This window comes from Falco punctatus (assembly GCF_963210335.1).
Source record: "Falco punctatus genome assembly, chromosome: 15".
NCBI lineage: Eukaryota > Metazoa > Chordata > Aves > Falconiformes > Falconidae > Falco > Falco punctatus.
In genome coordinates, this window is record NC_137595.1 from 23,748,458 (window position 1) to 23,773,107 (window position 24,650).

The 24,650-nt window shown below is 54.3% G+C and overlaps 1 protein-coding gene across 2 annotated transcripts in view; it reads right to left on the minus strand.

Annotated features, from left to right (window-relative positions):
• MID2 (midline 2) overlaps positions 1-24,650 on the minus strand; it is a gene marked incomplete at its 5' end in the record, with an annotated part of 113,963 nt that overhangs the window by 14,590 nt on the left and 74,723 nt on the right. The window contains 5 exons of one of the 2 annotated variants that reach the window (XM_080365301.1): positions 2,532-2,675; positions 3,704-3,831; positions 4,347-4,495; positions 12,152-12,259; positions 21,736-21,831. In XM_080365301.1, the coding sequence (XP_080221427.1) occupies positions 2,532-2,675; positions 3,704-3,831; positions 4,347-4,495; positions 12,152-12,259; positions 21,736-21,831 (625 nt within the window). Of the gene's footprint in view, positions 1-2,496; positions 2,676-3,703; positions 3,832-4,346; positions 4,496-12,151; positions 12,260-21,735; positions 21,832-24,650 lie in introns of both variants that reach the window. The other variant, XM_080365302.1, reaches the window with a different exon arrangement.

The following is a 24,650-nucleotide window of genomic DNA, read 5'->3' on the forward strand; positions in this document are numbered from 1 at the left end:
GAGAGGGCAATCTAGCCGCTGTAGCACTGGGTTCCGTAACTAACCTCTGACTGAGGGGAAATAAGTCATCTTGTTTTCCAAAATAAGGGCACAGGCTGCTGCCAAGGCTGGGTATGCAAGCGTTATCTGGCTTCAAAAGTTGCAAACTTTCTCTGGCAGCTTCCTGCATATTTGAAAGTGCACTTTGCAGCCTTCCTGCGCCGTGACACTACGCCTCCAGCGCCGACGTCTTCCTGACCAGCCAGATAAACCGTCAGTGGCCCAAAAAGCCCACCCCAAAGCATTTCATCAGCACTTCCTACCACAGTTAAGTGCTACTAAAGAAAACCAGGAGTAAAACTTCCTTGCAAGAGCCGTGCCATGGGGTGCTGTGCTCTTCCAAACCACTACTTCAGGATGGCAAACTGGAAGCCATACTTTTGTTCTCCCATTACAACATTGATGTTTTTTTCTCATATGAAACAAGTGTTTTCCCTGGACTCTCTCCTACAACCCAGCCCACAGATTAACTTTCCTCCAGAACGCAAACCCCTCCAATTTTAGGAAAAGGCAACGCTACAAGAAATCGTAACAGGTATGCATTTCTGACACCACAAGGACTCACCGGGCACCCAAAGGAATTAACCACTGCCACTGAGACTGGCAAACAGTCCTCGGCTTTATGGCCAGACTGCTCTTCTCTCCCTGCACCTCTGTGTTCTTCAGCTGAAGAACCCCCTTCCCCGCAAGGACAGCCAACCCAGCTTTTTCTTTTACAGATAAACCCTCCTGACAATGAACGAGGAGGAAGACTACATAGCTCCTGCAGCAGATGCATGTGTCCTCGGGGGTAGCAGGGGGTCACAGCTTCCAGCCCCAGCTTCTCCAACCTGCAGTTTACCAGCTCTAATGATAAGCCACGGTGCCAGAAAGCCCGGAGTTTGAGTCTCCTTTTGGTCAATTCAGGTGTAGGGGGAGGAAATCAAACAGACATTTGGCACATTCCTTTAGTTTTGATCCCCAGGCGATTTCTGGCTCATTTTATCTTCAAGCCTTCAGCTGATTTGGGATGTCTGAGGGCCTCTGCCTGGCTACCCCTGGGCAGAGCTCCCACCTGCCGGCCGGCGGACTGCAGGGGCAGGCACAGCCGCCCGAAGCCCTGGCACAGCTGCAGGCAGAGCCCTGCCTGCGACAGCGACAGCTCAGCTGTGCCCAGCACGGCCCCGTGCCCTGAGACCACGTTTGGCCCTGGCCGGCACAGTGCTGCAAAGGGCTGGTAGGGGTCCTCCAGGGCACAGACCCCTCAGCTAACAGTGATGCCAATGAGCGGCGGCACACGGAGCCCCTGCGTGCGGCCGGGGTGCCCCTGGAGGACAGCTCTGGGTTTTAAAGTCCTGACCTTTGGAAGAGTGGCAGGAGGAGGCCGGGACAAAAAGATGCTTTGCCAGAGCTGCTCTACCTCCCCCAGTTTGCAACAGGTGTCCCAGCACCTTCTTTTCCCTTTGTTGCTTCTGCTTCCTTCACTGCTTTTGTTTTCCATTGCACTTAGGCAGCAGAACCAGGGCAGAATGCGTCCCTTCAAAGTCACCATATTCACCAGCTTGCTTTTTCCTGCTCGCTGCGGCTGAACACACACCAGGCACTCAAGAGCGCCTCACAAGCAACCAGCCATCCATACCCAGATGTCTCTGGACCCCGTCACCTCCCCCCAAAAGGGTGGAGCCAGCTGTTAAATGCACTGTTGAAATATTTGTAATATTAAACCCCCCATAACTACCATAGTCTTCATCAAATAACAAATATCCAGGAGGGAGCTTTGCATCTAAGAAGTTGCTGTCCTGCCCTTGTGGCAAGCCTGGGGGCAGGATCACCCCTGTAAAGCTGTTTTAAAGCTGTCCTGTTGCACTAGAAGACAGCATGGAACGGAAAATATGCTGAGCACCACAGAGTCTATAAAGCCCAGGCTCTCCCAGGGGAGCTGGATGCTGCGCCCTGAGCTGCAGGTTCCTTGCTGTCTGACCACAGTGCTTCTGAAGTGATTAGCTACCAACCCAGCCCCTCCACAAGAGCCCTCCTTGGTCCTCAAATCCCATTCCTGCCAAGCAAATTTGTGGCAGTGTGGAAAAATAATTAGGTATGGCAGTTATTTTCAGGAAGAATTACCCAGAGACGCGCCTCTATATTGTTACGGAGGGTATATAAATCATGCTTAACTATCAGCCCACAGAGCAGCCAGCACCACCCTGCCCGTACTATCCCAGGGCGCTGTATGGGATGTACAGACACGGTAGGTGGGACTGATGAGACCCTCTCATGTACCAAATGCTTCACCAAGCCAGAGGCTGCAGACACCAAGTGCAGGGCAAAACAATCCAGCATGGGGCAGTCCCCATCACCTTGATTACAGCCCTAAGCAATGTCCTTGTCAGATCCTTTGCTGCAGTTCCCTCCCTTAATTCCCAGCCTTCAAACCTGCTGATTTTCTCCAAGCATCTTTTTCTTCCCAAACTGGACCACGGCCCCCCAAACTGAGCTGGTGCGCGGTGACTTACTGATGAAGTTGGCTTGGCCGGTGAAGATGGTGTACTGCAGCTCATAGGAGCTGACGCTGAACTCGTCCTCTGAGATCCAGTGGACAGTGATTGTGTCGTGGGAAGCTGTGCAGAGCTCCTCTCGGACAGATGGCGGGTTTGGCGCTGCAGAAGATCACAGGTAACGTATTTTGTTGAGTTTCTTAATATAATAGGCTTTTTTTCTCCCTTAAGGATAGAGATAGGTTCATGCAGGGAGCAGTCTCGACACAAACAACTGTCTCATTTTATCCATCATTGTGTTTCCCACTTAACTTTTTAGTGACGTAACAAAATATCCAGGGCCAGCGTGTTTTCAGGCATGCCAGAACAAGGGGGTTTTGCTGCTGCTTCCATCAGGTCTGACACCTCTATCCTGAAATGACCTGAGAAGCCACTTCAAAATCCACCTAACTTATCAGCACCGGTTTTGGACTAACTGTCCCATAACTGTTCCAGGCACGTTTGTTGTTAATCTTTCATTGCAAGCTGATGTGCTTCACGATAAAGAAAATCAGATTTTGGTAAGTAAGGATGTCCTCGCTTCTCCGGAGCTTTCACCCCTGCCCCTGCTTTTCCAGCACGCTGCATGGTTCAGCAGCAGTTGGCTGCAGCAGGGCTGCTCCCCAACAGCCCGCGTCGCCCCAGGCAAGGGCGAGAGCAGCATCCAGCCTGTGCTGTGGGCACCAAGGCACCACCAAGAGGCCCAGCAAGGTTTCTGCCCACAGAAGTTCATAATTTATCACCATGAGATCTGCAAAAGGGGCAGCAAAAGGGAAATGCTAAAGGATGCAGTGTGTTAGAAGTACAGTAATTGATTAATTCACCACTGCCTCTCTGTAATCCACCCTCTCGGATCCTCATGGGCATCAGCCTCCTCCCAGGGTCGTGGAGGGGGTCATTTCTGACCCGCTTTCTGAAGTTTTCCGCTGTCCCCAAGGCGAGGCAGAGCGCAACAGGAGGATGGGGATACGTCAGTCCTGGTGACAGCATAGCCTCTGCTCTGCCACAGCTAACCAGGCACTCTTTAGTGGTGAAAATGAGTGGCAAACTGGTTTGCTTTGAAATACGCCTGCCGGCCCTCGGCAGGGTGCAGAGGAGAGGGCTGCAGGGAAGGTGTGGTGTGCAGGCAATGGGAGCACCTGTGCACTCACCGGTTAGATAATCCAGCCCCTCCAGCAGCTTCTTCTCTCTTGAAAAATCTAAAGCAAAGTTTTCAAAGGCATCATTAAAATTGATATCTGGTATCAGAACTTGAGAGGATGCAGTTGCCATGGCGACCCTGAAAGAAAAGAAGACACCATCAATACGCATCAGGGTGCACACCGCTCCTGATGCCTGACAGCGACAAGGTGGGGGATTAAAAGGGTGCAAGCAGCCTCACGGTGACATTACAGTCAGGAAACCGGCTTTCGCCTACTAACCACTGCTCCTGTCCCAGGAGAGTGACCTGGCCTGGGGACAGGTCCCCAGAGCAGTGGGGTGGCTCTGTCCTTAGGGGATCCCAGCCCTGAATGCCTGCCAGGTTCCCTTCAGATTGGCATTTCCACCACATCCCTCCTGCCCTGGGAACGATGTTTGCTCCCACAGTAGGTGTTCGGCTTCCCTAGGACTTGCCATGCAACTCCTGTCTGGTGAGGGACGGGAACCAGCGACACCCCAGACCCCAGTATTTATTTGAGGGCTGAAGGCTGCAGGGGGTAGGATGGAGTGTCCCTGGGCAGGGACCTGCGACCAGGGGACACTCCAGCAGCACCCCACTGGTGTCCTAAGCTGAGCATGCCAGTGACAGCCCACCTCTCGGCCACATTTCTGGCTGTCTGCAGGAACCGTGCGTGGTCATTCTCCTTCAGGATATGCTCTGCCTGGTTGATGAGGACCGTCGAGCGCTCGAGACACTGCCGGCAGTTAGCGACCTGCTGGGCTAGCTTCCGCAGCTTCATCACCTGCAAAAGGAGCAGAGGGGAACAAAAGTGTCGCTTGAAAAGCGAAGAGGAAACCCCATCCGAACGCAGGGGCTGCTCAGGGGATGCAAGGAGCAGTGAAACAGCATGGAAATGTCTCCAAAGACTCCGGGGAGGAAGAGCAGCAGTGCTCTCTTTTCTCCTTTTTTTCCCTCTTTTCTCTATTTTTTTCCATGTTAATTTTTGCTTGTGGGTGGGAAAGCCCCAGGGAAAAGCTTCCGCGCTGCTCTAAGGGTCCCACGCATGATCAGCGTAGGAAAGTGATGCATCTTCTCTCTGCTTCTCCCATGCAAATGCAACATCATCCCCCCTGTGCCAGCTCTCAGTAGATGTGGCCGGGAGAGGAGCGCTCCTGCAAAGCACAGAGCAAGGAAACCTCATGCTGGCTCAGCCCCAGCAGAGCTGCTGGAAAACATGACATCTGCAGCCGCAAATTGTTTTGCAATTAAAGGTGAGGTGCTGCAGTAAGAACAGGAGAGGAGAGTTACCCACAACACAGGGAAGCAGGAGCTGCAAAACCAGCCCAAGCGCCAGTTTGCACCCAAAAATAGTGCATGTGGCTTGAACGGGCTGTCTCCGGCCACCCAGGTGTCCTGTGAGTCCGACACAGCCCATGCTGGGGGCCAGGGCTGAGGGCTCTGCCGTGGCTGGTGGAAGCTCAGACCTGGCCCAGCCACCATTCAAAAGGGGACGTGAAGTGACTCCAGGGAAACGCACCTCTGACACTTCGGCCCTTTCCCCGCAAAGCTCTGTAGAAGGTATTTACTGATGGCTTTACCTTAGGCTTAAGCCATTAAGGAATAAAGAGAACAGGTTTGATGGCACCTCTTTCCTCTCCTGCAAAGTACCAATGCTCAGCAGCAGTGAGGAGAGCAAAGAAACCAGGAGAAACTATTTCTCAGGCAAAATCTCCAAGTCTTGGGAATGCTGGGCTGGAGCACTAGGGAAACCACCTTTGAAACTCCCACCTCCTGCATGCAGCCAGGGTGAAGCTAAAGAAAAGGCAGGCACAAGCCCCAGGTCAGCCCTGAAGCTGCTCATGGGTAGCAATGGTCATATTTCTGTAGGGTCTACGGCTCTGGCAACAAAATAATCACGAGACGTAACCCCCTTCCTGCCCTCCTGTCTCTACATGAGCACATGCTCGTGCAGCCACTCCTGGCACCGACTTCACATCAGAAGCAGGGTGGAGGGAAAAGGGGGGTTACAGAGGAGCCGACAGATTTGTAGGGTAGTTCTCCTGTTTATGCTGGGAGCACAGAGAAGCTCAGGAATGCCTCGAGCTGGCTGAGGTCAATACCACATGTTAAAGCGCACTGTACCACTTCTCTGGCTCTCTGATGCTTTGCTGCTGCCAGAGGCAGTATTTTGATTTGGGAGGAGCAGTCCTGGGCCCTACGTTGGCACCAATGAAAACACAGAAGAAAGGGGGTGAATCAGCACCCTGAGAATTGCACTGACAGGCAAGCTAGAAGTAATTCTGTATCTGGAAAAGCATCTTGAGATGGACAATGAGGCACTTGCTAATGGAATATAAATCCCCACTGCCTTGTTCCTGTGTGCATCTGCAGCAAAGGATCCTGCAGACACCCAGGGGAGGGGAAAACACATTTTGGCAGATGGAGCTGGACTGGGAGTACCTGAAACAGCAGATTCTGACATGATAAATCCTGCTTCAGATCCCTGCCCCATGCTCCGCAGCCGCATCCCACATGAGGCTCTCCTGAATGGCATCACACAAATGTCTTAAACCGAAACGAGCGGTCCTGCGGCACCAACCACAGACACCATTTCCTCTCACTTACTTAGCTGATGCTTGTGACTGAGCATCATGCTAGACTTATCCTGTGAGAATGTGACGGCAGAGCTTTAGCCGTGTCCTCTCTGCTCCATACGACCACCCACAGCTCTCCCAGCCCACCTCCGAAAGGAGCAACTGCTACACTGTGTTGCTCATCTGCGCATCTTCGGAGTATTTCCTTTTATTAACGAGGGAGCAGGGCGTTCTGCAAGCCTCATGAAGGCATCGTGACAGCAGCTCCTGAAGCTCCTCACTGGCCATGGCTGCCCTGCAGCAAATCCATCAGGAAGCGAGAGCAGGAGCTCCTGAAGGGGATGGGAGGCTGCTCAAGCTGCTCTTTCAAGGTGTCAGTGCTGTCAGTGCATTTACAATTGAGTAGCAGCTAATCCCCTGGCTGACAGCAGGGCCCTGCTCCCCTTGCACGACTTGTGGGCATCTTCCCACAGCCCCCGGCACCTCTGCAGGAGTTCAAAATAAACAAGACCAAGGGTGAAAAGCCAACAGATGAGCTTCGAGCACATCAAGCCAAGAAAAAGCCATGACTTTCCATCCCTCCCCAAAACCTAAGGGTTTCCATTGCACTGTGACACGCACGGCTGGGTGCCCGGTGATGGAGCTCTGTGGGCCCAGCATGGCACCCACCCGGCTGCACTCATTCCAGCGCCGACCACGGAGCAGCACACCAGGCTGCAGCAGGAGGGGACCTTGGGGTGAATCACTGGCAAGGGGAGGACACTCGAGCATCCTCCAGCCAGCACTGTGAGCTCTCCAAAGGCACCCAGGGTGAGGCATCCCTCGGGAAGCACCCACTGCGTTGGCAGTGGAGGCGAGGACATCACTCGTCAGAGGTGATGATGCCCTTGGTACCTGCCTTCTCCATCCATCTGGCAGGAACAGCTGTGAGACCCTGGCACCCATCCTGCGACATTTACTGGCCCCAGCCAGCCCTGTGCAGGCTCCATGCAAGCAGCGAAGCAGCTCAGGTTAAACCTGGGAGGTGACAACATGCGGCCAGGCAGCTGTCACTTGCTGGCAGAAGTGGCAGAGCCATTAGGTGGCCAAAGTACCCTGCGCGTTCTCCCTCTTCCTTCTCCTAGGCTTTTGCAAGACATCAGCTCCCTGCCCCATGTCCCCGCAGTGTGATGTGGGGCTGCAGCATCTCCCTGCACCCACAAAGATCCTGGATGGGGCTGACCACACCACGGCCATGGGTCCCAGAGCCAAGCTGCAAGCCCAGCAGCAGGTGGGCGATGGAGGTAGGCACAGAGGGGCAGGGGGGGGAGGCAGCAGAGTACATCAGGACAGTTTAATCACTCTGCTCCCTATGCACCAGCTTGCCAGCTCCCAGGAGCACTGCCATGTATGCACGCAGGGTTGGCATGCCGGCAGCTGGGAGCAGGACCAGATGAAGCAGGTAGTGCTTGCTCCACTTGTTACTGCGTGACACTTGGATTTGTTGCCACCACCGTTATCAGGACCAGACATGCAGCCTGCTTCCACCGCAGCAAGAAGTCATGGGCTCCGACTCGCTGTTGACTTAACACTTAACACACACAGTTTGAATTACAGCGATAGCAAATAAAGCTGTGAATCCAGAAACACCCCTGCCAGCACCCTGCAAGCTGCCACACAGCCAACACTCTCCTGCGGCTGTCCTGGGAAACCTGGCCTTGCTCCCCATCTCCCTGGCAGTACCGCCACCCCCCAGCGTCCACGGGGTTTGAGGCTGTCTGCAAACAGCATCACAGAAGGGTGTGGGTTGGGAAGGACCTTTGAAGACCATCTAGTCCAACCCTCCAGCCACTGGCAGGGACAACTCTTACTAGATGAATGAAGCTGCCCAACCCCCCCTCCCCCTGCCCCCAGCCTGGCCTTCACCAGTCCCAGGAATGGAGCATCCACAGCTTCTCTGGGCAACCTGAGCCCCCTCATCAAAAAACGTTTCTTCCCTATGTCCAAGCTGAATTGCCCTCCTTCAGGTCAAAACTGTCGCCCTTGTCCTGTCGCTACAGGCCTGGTAAAAAGTCTCTCTCGGCCCTTCTTCAGATGTTGAAACGCCGCAGCAAGGTCTCCCCGCGGAGCCTTCTCCAGGCTGAGCAACCCCAGATCTCTCAGCCTCTCCTCCTAGCAGGGGGGTTCCAGCCCTCGGACCATTTCTGTGGCCGCCTCTGGCCCCGCTCCAACAGGTCCGTGTCCTCCTTGCGCTGGGGACCCCAGAGCTGGGTGCAGTGCTCCCGGGGGTCTCACCAGAGCGGAGCAGAGAGGGAGAATCCCCTCCCTTGACCTGCTGGCCATGCTGCTGGTGATGCACCCGGGACACGGCTGACTTTCTGGGCTGTGAGTGCACGTTGATGGCTCATGTCCCTTTTTTCATCCACCAGCATCTCCGAATCCCTCTCCGCAGGGCTGCTCCCAACCCACTCATCCCCCAGCCTGTATTGATACCACAGGTCACCCTGACCCAGGTGCCGGACCTTGCACTTGGCCTTGTTGAACCTCGTGAGGTTCACATGGGCCCGGCTCTTCCAGCCTGCCTAGGTCCCTCGGCACAACATTCCTTCCCTCCAGCACATCCCACAGACACCCAGCTCATCCCAGTGCCAGTGTCTGGGGAGGCTGGGGAAGCCATGCAAAGAGCAGGGCACCTGGCCGGCTTATGGGATAAGACATGGATGGACAAAGTCAGCGACACACATTTGAATGATGGCATGGATCACTCCACGGCCACTGCTTCTCACGTCCTTCTCACTCCCACCACACTGCCAAGATTGTTTCTAAGTAAGAACATGTTGGCTTGGATGAATGACATCCAAGCAAGGGGGTCAGACAAGCAGCACAGGTCACTCCATGTCTGCTTAGAGCACAAGGAGGGACATGTCCATTCAACACCTCAGGGTCTCTCGGACCGATCGGGAGCTCTGCAACTCCCAGCGCCTCAGCAACGGCTTGGGGACAGAGAGAGCTGCCACCCTGGGGAGCATCCCGGGGGATGAGGGCAGACAGTGGCACGCTGCAGCAAGCCGTGCCCTGGTGGCACATGGCGGGGACAAGCATGGGCTCATCTTCGCTAGCAGCGGGCAGGCACAGCTTAAAACGGCGATTTGCACAAGGAAGCAATTCTCCTGCTGGGGCTTAATTGGCTGATGGATGGTTCACTTTATGACCAAGCTTGTCAGAAAAGAATTATCAAAAGGAGCAAAAGGAGGAGAAATAACACGACTTTTGTTTCGAGGGAGGACTTGGCAAGCTCTGGAGTAGCTGTTGGCCTCAGGCAGGCAGAGGCAGGAGAGCCCCTACCTTTACCACAATCACTTCCAGGAGCCACTGGTGTGCCTGGACCCAGCTCTCCTCGGCTGCATCCCCACAATGACGGCAGCCTGCAGCTTTAATCCCAGGCAAAGCATCCGCTGTGGCTAAGGGAAAAGGAGGTGCAGGTGCCCTGGCCCCAGGCCAGCTGGGCCGGGCTGCGACACCAGCACCTGCGGTGCCCCGGGTGGGTGACACGGGTGCTGGCACCTGCAGCTGGATCCGTGTCTGGCAGAGTGCTCTTCAGGGCAGCCCAGCTGCCTGCTTCCTTCCTGCTCCTTCTCTTGCATCCTCCCAGTGATTTTTGCTGCCTCCTGGGTCCTTCCCACCTACCCCCACCACCTCAGGGCCAGCATGGGTTATGGGATGCTGCCCAGCCTCAGGCGCTGGTATCCAAGCCCCAGTAGTGCACAAACCTGACCCCTGCCAGGTGTGATCCCAGCCTGGAGCTGCACGTGGGTTCCCGTTATCTAATCTCTGGTGTGTTTCCAAAGACACATGCACGACACATCTGGGATAAATCCTTTTTTAGGATTTGGATTAAAAGACACCCGGTGTGGGCATGGCTTCCTTACCTCTAAGGCACGTCTTCGAGGAGCACCTGTCAGGCACCTTCCCCTGGCATCCCTCGCTCCCACCCATGACCAAGCATAACCTTCAGGCAGCTGCTCTGGTCCTTACATCCCTCTCGCTGCCTTGTAGAGCCGGAGTGGCTCCACCTCCCAGCTACCAGAGCAGCCCCAGAACGGAGCAGCCCGTTCCTCCCAGGGCTGCTCTCTGGCTGGACACAAACCACGGTCGCAACATTTTTGCCTCCATACACGGTCCCTCTCAGGCCTGGGGCTGCCACTCTTCCCAGCACCCTGTGCCACTGTGACTGGCTGCTCCATGCATCCATCGGGCCATTTCTCAGGAAGAGCAGCCCACAACAAATGGAAAACCAAATGGCAATTCAGCAGGAAAGCAGTATTTTTCACTGCAGTTGGAGCACTTCAAACCAGCCACAGTCTCCAGCACTTCCTCCTTTCTTTTGTGTTTGGAGCTTTTTAAACTCTCAGATATTCGTGGCTGGGGCTGCTCAGAAAGGCTGCTTCCCGTTCACGCTTGGCAAGTGTTGCTCAGAGGTGTCAAAACCAATGAAGGAAACCTGCCCAGCCTCCCTGCAGCCAGCACAGGGGGCTATGGAGGGGCACTGCAGTGCTGCAAACTCGCCCTTTTCCATCTCTAGCCCTATTTCATCAGCAAAGAGGCTTATTCCAGTTGCCAGGTAACTTTGGAAACCAGATGCAGTCCCCTCCCCCATACTGCCAGTACCGCCATCCCCACATCCATCTCCCAGTGGTGCAGCACTGGGTTTGCAGCTATGCGGGCACAAGCTTGCTGCTCCTACCCTGGCAATTTACAAGCAGCTGCGGGTTGTTTCTGCTGATGGTTCTGGGCACTAATCAGGGCCTCCCTCCTCTACCCAGCTGCCAATTTGTAGGAAAGTAACATCTTTGAGCCTTCCAGCTCCCTGCCAAGTATGGCTGAAACTGGACAACATGGTCAAAAGACATCAGGGGGAGAGGGTGGGAAGTGAGAGGCAGACAGACAGATGGACCAGCAGAAGGCACCGTTACATAAAATATGTTCCTTGAAGTGACTGGGATAAAAGCAGGCATCTTAAAGCTTCCACTGCTGCCGAGGGTGTCCAAGAGCCATGCTGGTCGTCTCTCTTGTGTACACAGGCAGTGTAACCCACTCCCAAACTTCTGCCTGCAAAAAAAATCTGTATCTGGGCTGATGCTGCTCCCTGGCTTAGCTATTGGCACTGATGGATGCAGAGCTGGACCCTAATGCACGTTCCAGCTCAGTAAGAAAGCCAAAGGGCTTGTGCAAGTGTGCTGTAAACTCCCGTGGGCATCCCTCCAGCCTCTCCCCGTTGCACAGAAGCCACTGGGAAAAGCCAGAACACCTGAGACTGCTGGAGGAAGGGTCCAAACACCCCCTCACAAAGAAAAGGGTGAGGAAACCAGCTCATCTACACCTATGCTGCAATGCAGAGCATGTAGCCTCTTCTTTATCTGCAGTGCCATGTTTGGATGGCCCTTCAATATTAATTCTACATTATTATATTAGCACCATGGTGTTAGAAAAGCCCTAAGGAAGCTGTCTGGACTGATCCAAGCAACTGTACCCATTTGTCATGCTAATCAACGCCCCTTCCTTCCTCCAGCCATGTCAAGTTCGTGCACTGTCCTCAGCAGAAGAGCCCTGGGGACAGCAGCAGCAAGGGACACCGGGACATGCACACCATTTGGAGCAGCAGGGAGGCAAAGCTGTGTGTACCGATGGCTGCCCACAGCAGTTCCTTCCCGGGCAAGGCAATACAGGCTGCTAGCAGCCCCTGTGTGTGCCTGGGACTCCCCAGCATCACGGGCTGCCAAACTGCTGGGCTGTGCCCAGACAGGAAGGGCAGACCCTGCACCAGCCACCCCATGGGCACAGGAGAGGACCTCTGAACCGTGGATACACAAGCCAGTCCTCCTTACCTTCGTCTCCTTGATCTTGACAGCGATGACCTGCTTGCGCTGGCGGATGATCTCCATGAGCTCATCACACTCCTCCATCAGCTTAGCCTCATGCATGGCTGTGTTCACCTGGCCAGGAACAGCAAAAGCACACCCTGTTAGGAGGGACATGCTCGTCCCTGAGCCCCCAGCCCCGCAGTGCACTCAGCTCAGGCAGGGAGAGATGCAATATATATCCTCCATGCCAAGCCCCGGCTCTGCCAGCTGCCAGGGGCTGAGCTGGGCAGGAGATAACAGCCCTGCAACACAGACAGAAGCAGGCTGGCTCACCTGCATCCATTGCCACACCAGCTAGAGGAAAGAAAAAGGCTGGAGAAAGGTGTGAAGCCCTCCCAGCTGCACGTCTGAGGTCAGCGCCAGGTGATGGGGCCGTGCTGGGTGGCTTGTGGGGCAGGCGCTCCTCCGTCGGAACTGCCCCCCTCGACTCCCCGAGAGTCAGGGGACAGGCTGCAGGGACATGGCAGCCCAGGAGCAGCCACTGCAGCACAGCCTGGCTCAGCCCTGCCGGGGTGCTGCACCCCCATAGCCACAGCACTTTCCAACACAGCTGGGTACCAACCAGGCAGAGCTGACACCCCATGCTGGCCTGCGCCGGCCCCGCACAGGGATGCTTAGGGAACTCCCCGCCTCCCTTCCCTGGGCAGGCTGTACGTTCTGGGGGGCTCTGCAGAGCCACAGATGCGCTGCCTGGGCTGCGTGACCCCCACCCTGCCCTCAGCTGGAGGTTACCCTGCCCTACCCGTCCTGCTGCGAGTCCGGCAGCACAGGCTTCTAGCAGAAGCAGCCAGCTTTGCCGGCCTCTCAGCTTGCTTGTGCACCGACACCGAGGCAGTATCCCTGTGCTCGTTAAAGCAAGAAGAGGCTTAAAAATGAATGAGAGCACCTGCTTGGAAGAGCAAGGGCAGCCACGACTTCAAAGCATCTGCAAAAGCAAGACTGAAAGCAACCGCCCAGCGCGGGCAGAGGGAGGGAACGCCTGCAGAGCCCATGGGGAGCTGCATGGCTGCAAAGGGCAGGTTAGGACCCGTGTGGGGTCTCAATGAAAGGGCTGAACCAGCTCAGGCAGCAACAGCCATGGGCAAGTCGGGCAGGTGCAGCCGCCCTGCCTCTGCTCCGGCCGCTCGCTGTGCAGGGCTGCAGCCCCAAGCTCTGCAGCATGGTGTGAGGCCACAGTGAGGAAAAACCTTCCCCCTCCTGGCACCGCAGGATGCTCTTGACAGGGTCCACGGGCTCCAGCACTGCCTCGGGGGTGGCTTTCCACCCACAGTGCAGGGAAGCTGGGCACACCACGCTGGTGCTGCTAACCTGGCAGGCAGGGCCAGGCAGGCAGGGTGGCAGCCCCTGGCTCCATGGACGCCTCCATACCCTTATTTTCAGGCACAGCACAGTGCCTGCAGTACCCACTAGTCACAGAGCACTCCTCAGGAGCCTCTCTTTGAGTAAAGCCTTTTACAAATAGCAATCTTCCCCCTAAAAAAATAAAAAAGTACCAGATGCTGCTGGCAGCACCTGCTGCTCTAAAAAGCTCCATTTCTTCATAGTGCAAAGGTTTGGTAGGATGTGTGCCAAGACCATAATAACTCTTTAAGCTTTCTCCAGCTCAAGGCAAATTTCTTACTGCGCTTGCAGTTCAATTCCTAAACTGGGGCACCGTCCCCTAATGGATTTTCCTCTGGGCTCATGACAAGGGGAGCCTGGTGATGCTCAAACCCATCATCTTCTCCCTACAGCATCCCCTACTAACCACAGTTCCCAATGCGAGACACACAGCTTCTACTGGACCGGCCCCCAGCAGGGTAACAGAGCAAGCATCAAACAGCACTTTCATGATCACGGCCATCTTCCAGATTGCTGCTGATATTCCTCCCTCCCTAACCTCATTCCCGATATACGGTTCAGTGGCAAAGAAATAAAATGTGCTGCACAGCACAATCAGTACTCCCTCCAGAATTGCTGCACCAAGAGGAGGGACTTGAGCCAGGAGACGAGGAGACCTCGTGTAGACCTGGGTCAGTCCCACTGGGGGACTGAAGATGACACAGACTGGCCAGAGCCTCCCAGAAGTCACCTTCAGGTCTGACCTGTCCAACCACCTTGGACACAATCTGGCCTCTTCCAGACCAGGTCTGGTCTCCTTGTGGCCTCTGCCATGCAGATGGTTGGCCAAGATGATAATTTTGCTGCTCAGCATCTACCAAAACAGGACCTCAAGGAGAACACATACGCTCTCCTTCCCCTGCTAAGCACCCAGCTACACCCCCGTCAGGCAGGACATCGCTGGCAGGTTGTGTGGCTCTCAGCGTGCTTCTGGGGAAAGCTGCAAGGGGACACTCCAGCTCCTTGGTCATGAAGGGAGAGGTGCTGCTAAAAGGGAAGACCAGCACATGTTCCTCCTTCGTTTGGACTGGACTGTTCAGTGACCAATTCCGAAGCTTTGCTCTGGAAGATGCCACTCAAGATGGCCTTCTCATCTTTGCAGAAGGGACTGGTAAACCCTCATCACCCCGGGCTACAAAGCCACATGTTCACAGTCCAAGGCAAGGGCAGGGAGCAGCAAGAGAAGGCAGCAGGACACGATGGTGGACTTGTCCCCTGAGACTTCAAAGAAGAGTAGAGAAGCGCAAGCAGGAGTTCCATCAATGATATCCCTCTTCACTGATCTCCCAAGGCCACCGGGGCTTCCGCCCAGGCACCACTGCTGTGGGTGCGAGAGCTATTGGTGCCCAGCCTGGCTCTGCCAAGAGCGCTGGGTACGACACCGGTGACCTTAGAGAGCAGGTGCCCTCCCAAGGCAGTCAGCAGCTGGGATGCTGAAGGTAAATCTGAGCTGGGGCTGCTGCACAATGGTGGAGCACATGCCTTTTGGAGAGATGGGATGACCGGGATGCAGGAGCAGCGGGGTCCGCACGCTGGAGGCATAGGGGGGCTCCCCCCCACCCCTCCAAGCCAAAGTGAGCATGGTGTCAGCCCCAGGAGGCAGAAGGGAACAGTGGCATGTTTCTACAAAAAAAGCTGCATGTGTCCTGCTTAATTTAGGCTAATTAATCCCTGCTGGACCTTCTTTCAGGCTTCAAATACACAGGGTTGTTTTTTTTGGTTTTTTGGGGTTTTATGTTTTGAAGCTGAAGGGAAGGCATGCAAAGAGTGCAGTGAAAGCACAGGCAGTGGTTTCAGTCCTCTGTCTCCGGGAGAGACCAGCATCCTCAGGAGGATGGACAGGAAAGGGGAAATACATTTTATAGAGAGGGAACTGAGCTCTATCGCTTAAATTAAGTAGTGTACTAGAGGACATAAATAGCTTTTCTTCATTTTGTACTCTCAAAGCCGTGTGAAAGAGTGGAGAAGTCTGAAGGCAACCCAGAGTTAAACACATTTGATACAAGATCTTTTTTTAAACGGCCAGCAGATTATGCAACACTGAAGTGGGAGACAGCTGATGGTCTGCAAAGATAACTCCACCAAGAAAAAAACAGCGGATAATCTTCCAAATCTGCTGGAAGGTAGCAGAGGGGGGAAATCAGACCCAGGGTTTGGAGCCTGCAGCAATCTGTGCTGGGGGCAGCAAAGGCAACAGCACTGCCTTGCAACCCGGGCTGCGGCAGAGGATGCCGACAGCGCGCCCGCCTCTTGAGGCACAAGCACAGACAGAGATAGCCATCGCTCAAATTTCCCAGGAGCGCAAAATCAGGGTTGTTTGCAAGTGTTTGCAGCCCCGATGCTTGCTATTGCCAGAAAGAGTGAGCCCTGGGTACCAGGACTGCAAAAACAACAGCAGGAGGAGAAGCAGGGGGAGTCCTTCAACAAGCGCCAGGCTCCCCCTCCAGCCTGGCATGCCAAGCAGAAATCCCGAGCTCCTGGTTAAATGAATGCGAAATCTGAAAACCCGCGCCGGGCAAGAAATGTGCAGCTCGGCCAGTGTTCACTCCCTGGGAGGCTGAAGGCAGATGAAGCTGCAGAGGCTACCACAGTCCCTTTCCCCAGCTCCCTTCTGTCCAAAAGAGGAGCATTTTTCGAGGCCAGGGTCCCACCTCTGAAGTGCCCGCCAAGCACGGAGACAGCATTTCAGACCCGATACAGCTCTGCTGGCAAAAGCCCTGACGCAGGCACAGCTAGACACTGGCCAGACCACTGCTTGTTAGGATGAGCTAGTTCCCAGGTAAATGCTGCATTTGGGGGTGAAGGCTCAGGGGCTGCTACGACTGTAGAAGAGCTGGACATGGGAAAGAGCTTTTAGACGTAGGAGGAGCGGGGAAACACACCCTTCTCAATGTGTGTGCGCCACGGGGAAATGTGCCAGGGACAACACAGCCCTGCAATAAAAACCAAATGGTAAAACCCAAACCTGGAAAGGGCTCATGCTGCAGCTCGTGGAGGGATGAAGAACATAATCTCAGGCTGAGGCACGATCCACACACGGACAAACCTCCTCCTCCTCCTTCTCTAGAGCCAGGCAGCAGGAACCCAGCTCAGAAAAGGGAGCAGTGGACCCTATCTCACCACCACAGTGCTGTCACCCTCAAAACCATCAACAGGTTTTGGCTACGTATCAAAGCAGCTGTGCCCCAGGGGACATGCACCAGCCTGCGTCGAGGCCAGCCCTGTGGCTGCCGTAGCAGAGAGGGCCACTGCCCCACCGCCAGCGACACAGCCAGCATCTCCTACTGCTGCCCCTGATGGGGACATGGGGTGGGTACCACCGCAGCTACCCACCCTGTCATTTTACAAACTCAGCCTTCTTTGTAGGTTTGGTACCCGCTGGCTCTGGTCCACATGTTGACCACGGCCACAGGGTTTACTCCCTTCGCCCTCTCGCAGCGGCAGCCTCCCATGCGCCGCGCAGGAGGAGTCACCCCTTGCCACGCCAACAGGCAGCACAGGCTCAGTGGCTTGGGGACACTCGTGACGCCCTTCTCTGGAGGGCCCCTCTCTGCACCTCAGAGCGCTACTGGCACAGCGTCCTGGACATGCGGTGGGACTCACACCAAACGCACCTTGATGGGCAGAGTATGCTGGGATTGCATGTGTCTGCCTGGATGCGATGTCCACAAATAGCCCAAAAGCAAAATCCCCTGCATTCGGACTCACGGGGGAGCGTAGAGGGGCAGAGATATTTTTTACTTCACACTTTAATGCGCTCTCTGAAAAGGTGCCTCTGAAGGGCAGGACTGTATATTTAGTAAGGCTGAGAAATGTATTTCAACTGTTATTTTAAGCAAAACAACCAACAAAGCTGAAAACTTCTAAACTATGTAGAAAATGACAGTCTACAGGTCTGAAACTTCCAGAATCACAAAGGAATACCAAATAGCTTTTAACTCATTGCAGGTCAGTCATTAAGATGCTGGAGCTGGATCCAGAGGAGGAAAAGGTTTGGAAGGACATCCAGATGCATCCCTGCTCCATCCCTGGTGGGTCTCAGAGTCAAAGCATGACCTCATGACCTTCAAGAGCAGTGAGGGCTGATGACTGTCACCAGGGATCTGCAAGGACCTTCTGGCTCCTTCTCTGCAAGACATCCATTTTCTACCTATTTTACCACACCACTTCAAACGAATCGAGCCCGGGCGAAGAGAGAGACACCCTGGCAAAAGCCTTTCCTACTGCAGAGCCAAAAATCCTTCTTCTCCCCACCACACCAGCAGAGAGAGCAGCAGGACAAGACGAGCAACAGGGAGCATCAGTGTGGCCACACTCAAGAAGGCCAGCACTACTGCAAAACCCAGCTGTGATTTTTCCGCTCCTTATTCCAGTATCTCAACTCCTTCCTCCTCACGCGCTGAGCTGCACCCGACAGTGGCTCGCAGCTGCTGGTGGCATGCACAGCACCGCTAGCACTCTCAGAAAGGGGGGTTGCAATCTCTTCCTCTGTCCAGATCATCAGGACAGCAACAAGGACCTTGTTTAGTGAGCAAAGAACAAAATGCTGATGCTGCCTGCAGGAAACACAGGGGTTAGGAAGCACCCTCCTGACCCAAGAGCCCCAGTTGCTCCCTGAGATGTGGCTGGAGAAGAACAAGCTGCAGGTCCCTGTGCAAACACATCCCCATGGGCTTCGCTACGGGCAAATGACTCCAGCCAGCCCACGCAGCATCCCCACGAGGCGGCTCAGGAGAGTCCTGTGGGAAGCCGCGTGGCTTGCATCCCCCAGCAAGGGCCGGTCACGCTTGCTCAGGCACTGGCAAACTCCCCCCACATCTACGTCAGCGATCCCTGCAGCAGCCTGTTTTTACTCTCTGGAAAGGTGCGGGTTCAAGGAATCGCTGCTTAATTTAGCAACCAAAGAAATCAATAGCCCATTAAGAAGAAACTAATTGCAACAGCTTCTCTCCATGTATCACTTCAGTAAATGAAGCTGCAAATTAATTTGCTATTAATTGGTATGTGCACTTTGAAACAACAGTAAGGTATTAACCGCCTTCTTCCTCTAGAATGTTTTCCACAGGAGCGCATCGCTTATGAACTCCTGACTCCGGAGCTGCAGCCAAGAGGCAGCGTCAGTCTGCTGGCACAATCCCTGCACACAGCTCGCACAAACACTTCCCTTGGCGATGCAAACAAAAGATGCCTGATTGCACACCGGGAACACAAAGACTTTTATAGATCGAGTGGTCAAAGCAGCAAGGTCAGCAGAGTCCCTTTCTTCAACAGGATTAAAGGTGATCTCCCCTCTTCCTCCGATGCTTTCTGTAATCCCCTCTACAAAGCCTTTCCTACTTGCTGCTGGCTTAAGCCTGAATGTTGCCATTCTGCTACAGAGCTCAGGCAGGAGAGATTGCAATCGCAGCAAGGATGCAGGGAGGCAGAGTGCATGTGCCTGGGAGGGGGAAGGAAAGCAGAGAAGACAACCACCCGCTGCAATCCAGCAGAAAGGTTTGGATCAGCTGTGCAGGGAAGCTGCTGTCATGGCAAGGATAGAGACATCCCTGAGTACATCAAGGGGCTGGGGACAAGTCACTGCCTACACTGCCACAGGGTGAGGCTGGCCCTGAACCGATTACAAGAAACGTGAGGAAAATAGCTTGAGGGAGCAGGGTGAGGTTCAGCGAGGATGAGCGCAGGGCATCTCACTGTCCTGAGGAATGGCAGCCAGGCAGCAGCCTGCAGAGACAGTCTGAGGTGGGATGGCTCAAAAATTACATGTGAAAACAGCAGCCACTGCCCTGGGATACAGAAATGGAAATATAGCCTGGAGACAACCAAAATAACCCTTTCTTCTCTCCTCAGAGCACTGGAAGGAGAGCAGAGTATTGCCCTGGCTGGGGAACTGCACCGGTTCAGAGCACTGCATCTCCAAGGAAGCGTGGACAAAAGGGGGACAGTCTGGACTGCAGAGAAACCAAGGACTGTACTGTGAAGAAACCTGGGAAAAAAAAACCCAAACTAATACTGAAATTATCTCAGCCCCCCCAAAAAAAGGGAAGGGAGGATGGGCTGTCTGCAAGTATGCTACAGGCTGCTGGAGGGATGAGCAAAATAACTTTCCTTCGGTGTCCACAGCAGACAGAACATGGCAGAGTTACAGGCTGAAACTGCAGCAGGGAAGTTTCAAGTTGGACTTGGTAAAAGCTTCCCAGTATGGAGGAGCATGAGATGCCAGATGCTGGGAAAGAGGCAGCATCTCCATCGCACATTCAGGGCTGGGTGGGACAGCCATTGCCACAATGCATCTTGAGACAGACACCCATGGGGGCTGATCCCTTTCAGTCTTCCTTGGCTGGCACCCTCTGTTTCCACATTCACATCATGGAGTGCCTGGGTGGCTCAGGGAAGAGCAGGATGAGAGAGGCTCTCCCAGGGTTTCTGCCCCAGCCAGCAGCTAATTACACAGCAAAATGGGAATACAGCAGCTGGAGGCAATGCCTGGAAGTCCTCTTTATACAGCAAAGATCAGGAAAACACTCTCACGTTAATAGGAAAAGTAAGGCTATGCCAAAGTGCTTAGGAGGAAAGAGAGACTCAAATGAGTCTCGATTTCACCAGCAGGCTGAGCCTCATCAGCATTGCTTTGGGTCCCCAAATCACCCCAGCACCCCTTTATTCCCCTGGACAGAGGGGCCCTCACTAGCAGCCCCAGCTTGCACCCAAGCCCGTGGAAGCTGTAGGCGCACCCTCCGCAGCACGGAAGGCTTGCCTGCAAACATGGCACAGCCCCAGCTCGCCGGTGGATGCGGCAGCCCCCAGAAGCATCAGTGCTGGGAATGACAGCCCTGTGTCCCAGAAAGCAGGGGAAAGCACCTGCCTCAGCCCTGCACCCAGATGTTCCCAGCATCACTGCCTGTGCCTTTATCCCCCTCTGACCTGCAGGCTGACTCAAGCTGCTTGGCTTCAGTCCCAGGATGGGGAGCTGCTACAGCCAAAACACATCCGAGGTGAGAGCACACCCCAATATTAAATGCTTGGAAGCAGCTATGGAGATTTTATATTGCTTCCTCAGCAGCACCTGCAGACACCCATTGCTTCCCTCCTCTCCATCACGCTGTGGAGAGGACTTCTGCTCAACCCAGCCTCTTCTTCCCAAGAGGAAATAGTAAAAATACAATTAATACAGTACAAGCACCCTGGAGATGAGAAGGACCCCTGCCACAGCTTCCACACCTGCCTGGGGATGTGGTTTTGATACAATCTGCTGTTACGTGACCACAAGTCCCTTCTGGAGCTGGCCACGAGGCCAGCCGGCCCTGCTCCACGGGCAGCCCTGGCTGCGGCACGCTGCGCCGACACTGCTCTGCAGGCACAACCTGTGCTGCCTTCTGGGCCTTCCCGGGTCGCTTGTCACTTTGATATTCAAGTGCTCTGCAAATGCTAACTAGTTTACTTCAACAGCACCCCCAGACAAGAGAAAGGAGGTGTAACTAGCTCAGAGTTTCACAGGGAATTTGAAGCACGAGGCATCGCAGTCAAAAGGATTTGTTGTTGCTGGGAGCGCAGCTGGAGATGCCCCAGCCTTTGAAGGCAAGGTGCAGGCTATAGCACGCCGAGTATCCCAAGCAAACTCTCACTAATGCCTTCCAGCTGCAGACGAAGTTTTGCAACGCTCGTCCCCAGCGCGTCCCACCTGTGCGCTAAAGGGAACGGGAGCTGCCGGCAATGCCACACCAAGTGCAGGAGGCAGCTACGAGAGGCACGACTCTGCTGCCCCTCCCTAGGAGCCCAGCTGTGTTTGCACGCTCGGTGTCACCCGGGCTTTGAGCAAAAGCACCTGCTGTCCCCTGTGCATAGAGCAGGCAGCGGGTCCTCCCTTCCTGAGCCAGCCCAGCATCCTGTGTCTCTTCCCAGCATCTCCCAGTCATGCCACCCTCTCCTTCAGACCCTGGGGAACCATCCCCGTGTCCTCCATCACCTGGGACTAAGCTCCCTGAATGAATCCAGCCTCCCTTCAGCCCCTCGGCGTCAGCAATGCTTCCCACCACACACTGATCTCTGTTCCCAGGGCAGCCCCCAGGGAGAGGACACAGGAGCAACCCACACACCCCGCCACTCAAGCCAGGAGCTTCCCAGTGCACCTTCCCCATGACTACCCTGCTCCTCTGATTGCTCTCACCAACCTCCACTTGCTGGCAGATCTGGATCAGCTTGGCCATCTGGTTTTCCAGTTCGCTGTTGCGTTTAACCAGGTTAGTGAGATTCGTCTCCAAGGTTTGCTGTGAGTCCAGAAATGGGGAAGGAGAAAGAGAGAAAACAAAAACATCAGTAAAGTCAGAGGACTGTCCCCTGCCCCCTGTTAGCAACCAAGACCATTTGCCACCCAACATGGTGCCTGAGGGAGTGACAACTTCAATAACTTTGGGCAAAGGCTCCTGAGTTACTTGGAAGCTCCTGCCCACACGGGTGAGTTGTGCGAGGGCTTGGCCTGAGAGGGGGGAGCCACTGGGCTCGGCACTGTGGTGGCCCTGAGGATGTCACCAGCTGGAGGTGACAGCATGGGCATCTGCCCCTTTGGAGGTGGTTTGAGAAGCCAGGGTGGGCTGTGTTCCTGCTGCAAAGCTGTTTCTCCTTTATTCCCTGGAAAACTTTACAGGTAGCCAGAAAAACATCAGGAATATCTAAGTTTCTCAAAAATGTTCTCAAACCACTGGCTGCTGCTGAACCCTCTGACAAGGCAGGAGACACTAAGTGTGATGCTCCCCACGTTTCTACCAGGAAAGAAGCCAGCATGGCTATTTTTGCCATCAGTTTTGTTTTGCACAAGGTAAGGAAGCCAAACAAGAGCCTGTCGAACCATCAGAGTAGAGTGACTTCCCTCCCTTGCAAACCATCTCTGCCGGAGCAAGAGGTACAGGTGGAGAGGCCAACGTGGCAGCCCAGCGGAGCCATGGCACAGCTTGCCCTGCACCGGCAGCAGGGCAACCCCCTCCCCAGCTCCCGCCGGGCTGCCCAGCTCTGCCAAAACCCGGCTGAGCCCAGTCGTTCCCTCCCACCATGTCCCACCTTTTTATAAGAGTACGAAGAGCTATTCTGCCTTGATGGCCAGCCTGGAAGCCTGCCTGCTCCAAACGAACGGCTATTTTCCATCCCTGCTCTCCCCTCCTCATCCTCTGCTGGTACTGGAGACAAACAGCCCTGGGAGAAGGCTGTGGTCCCCGCCGCAAGCTGCCTGCGATTCCCTTCCCAGCTCTGCTGCCTTTTGCTCCTGGGAGTGGATCGCTGCCAGTGGATCACTGCCCAGGCTGTGATCACCTGCTTTGGTGCCCACAGGCTGCAATATTCATGGTGCACAACGGGATCCAGCAGAGCATGGAGAAAGAGCCCGTTTGAAAAGATTTCGATACCTGTGGACACACAGTGGACTCGTATATTTTTGGATATCAATAATTTCAGTGACACTGCATTTCCATTAAAATCTGTGGTTCCGCTAAAAGGAAATATTTTATAACTAAGTGCTCACTACCTGTTGCAACGCTTGTTGGGAAAATGATACCATATTAATATTTTAAACTTCAGGGCTGGAAGAGGATCCCTGTGGTGTTTTATTCATCCTTGGCTAGAAACTGCAGTCCGAGGCTTTCATCAAGACTCCAGCAGACCCATAAACACGGCTCTTCTCTGCACGCACAGATAATTTGGGGGCTAGTTAGCCAAGAGAACTTGAATCATAGTCTTGAAGCACAGGCAAAGCATTCATTCCTGAAAAACCACTGGCTCCTAAAATACTCTGAGCTTCTTTGCAATCCTGAAAATTGCTAGCCATCGGCGGGTGAAGCAGAACACAGAAACAGGACTGAAAAATGAAATAAAACCCAGGGTGCCTGCATTAAGTGGAAAGTGCTTTGCACAACAACGTTGTTTCGACAATGAAACAGCCAGCTGCTAACAGTTCCTGCCACCCTCTTCCCTTGTAGCTCACTATTATTAAACATAATTTGACTAAAGCACTGAACATTTAACTTGCTAATTGTCTTCCTCATCACCAGCTCGATGGCACTGAAGTTGCAGCTTTGAAATTGCAACCGATCTGCTTTAATGTTCCAGCGCTGTTGATGGAGGGCAGGGAGGAGAGGGAGGGGAGATGAGCTCGAGATACACACTTTGAAGCACACAAGTCCAAAACACATTTGCAGCATCCCAGGTTTTCCAGGGGACAGCATCACTCCTCCCCCATCCACAAACACACACACCTGCCCCTGAGCCTCCATCCCTTCGCCCAGCCCAGGCTGACACTGCCATGATGCTGATGCTACTGGTGTTAACTGGCTCCAGCAGCAAGCACCTGCTCTCGCTGCTCCCTGGTTTTGGAGGGCTGCCTTAGCAAGGCACCTCTGTACTGCTGCAAACCCTTGTGCAGCGCATGAAAATGCAGATGGAACCATTTCCTTCTGTTTGATTTGCTGAAACAAATAAAATATACTAGAAGCTTTGATTACACCAGCTGGATATTTTGTAGGTAGTATATAAATTACAGCAATTGTAGGGGTGTTTTTTAATTGCATTATAACATGTTCGTATTTCCCCAAACATTCACCTTCTGGCCTGAAATACAGAATCACTGATATCTCTACAGCTTGGAAGAGAAGTGAGAAAAAGAGATAAGAAACATCACCATGTCCTTCAGCAAAAGTCACTGGTGCTCAGGGAGATGAAGGGGCTGGGCCACCCAGGCGATGGAAACCCGTTTGCCCAGGGATGGCAGGGCCAGAGAGGGAGAGTGCACAGGCCACCCTGGGAAAGCAGCCGAGCCCTTCCCAGCCAGAGCCCGCTGCAGCTGTACGGCTTGCAGCGCACCCTGCCAGGACCAAACCTGCTCTGGCAGCTTTGACAAAGCAGCTCAGCAGCTGCACCCCATTTACCCACAGGTGACCAGCTGCAAAATAAATACACTTGGCCCCCCACTGAAGGAGCTGAATAACATGGTACTGATGTGCAAGCACTGATGTTGTTATTTTATCTAGTTGTGTGCATGATGAGCAGCAACTTGATTTTCCTTTTTCTCCAAGTATCAAACAAGCAGTTGATCTTAATACGG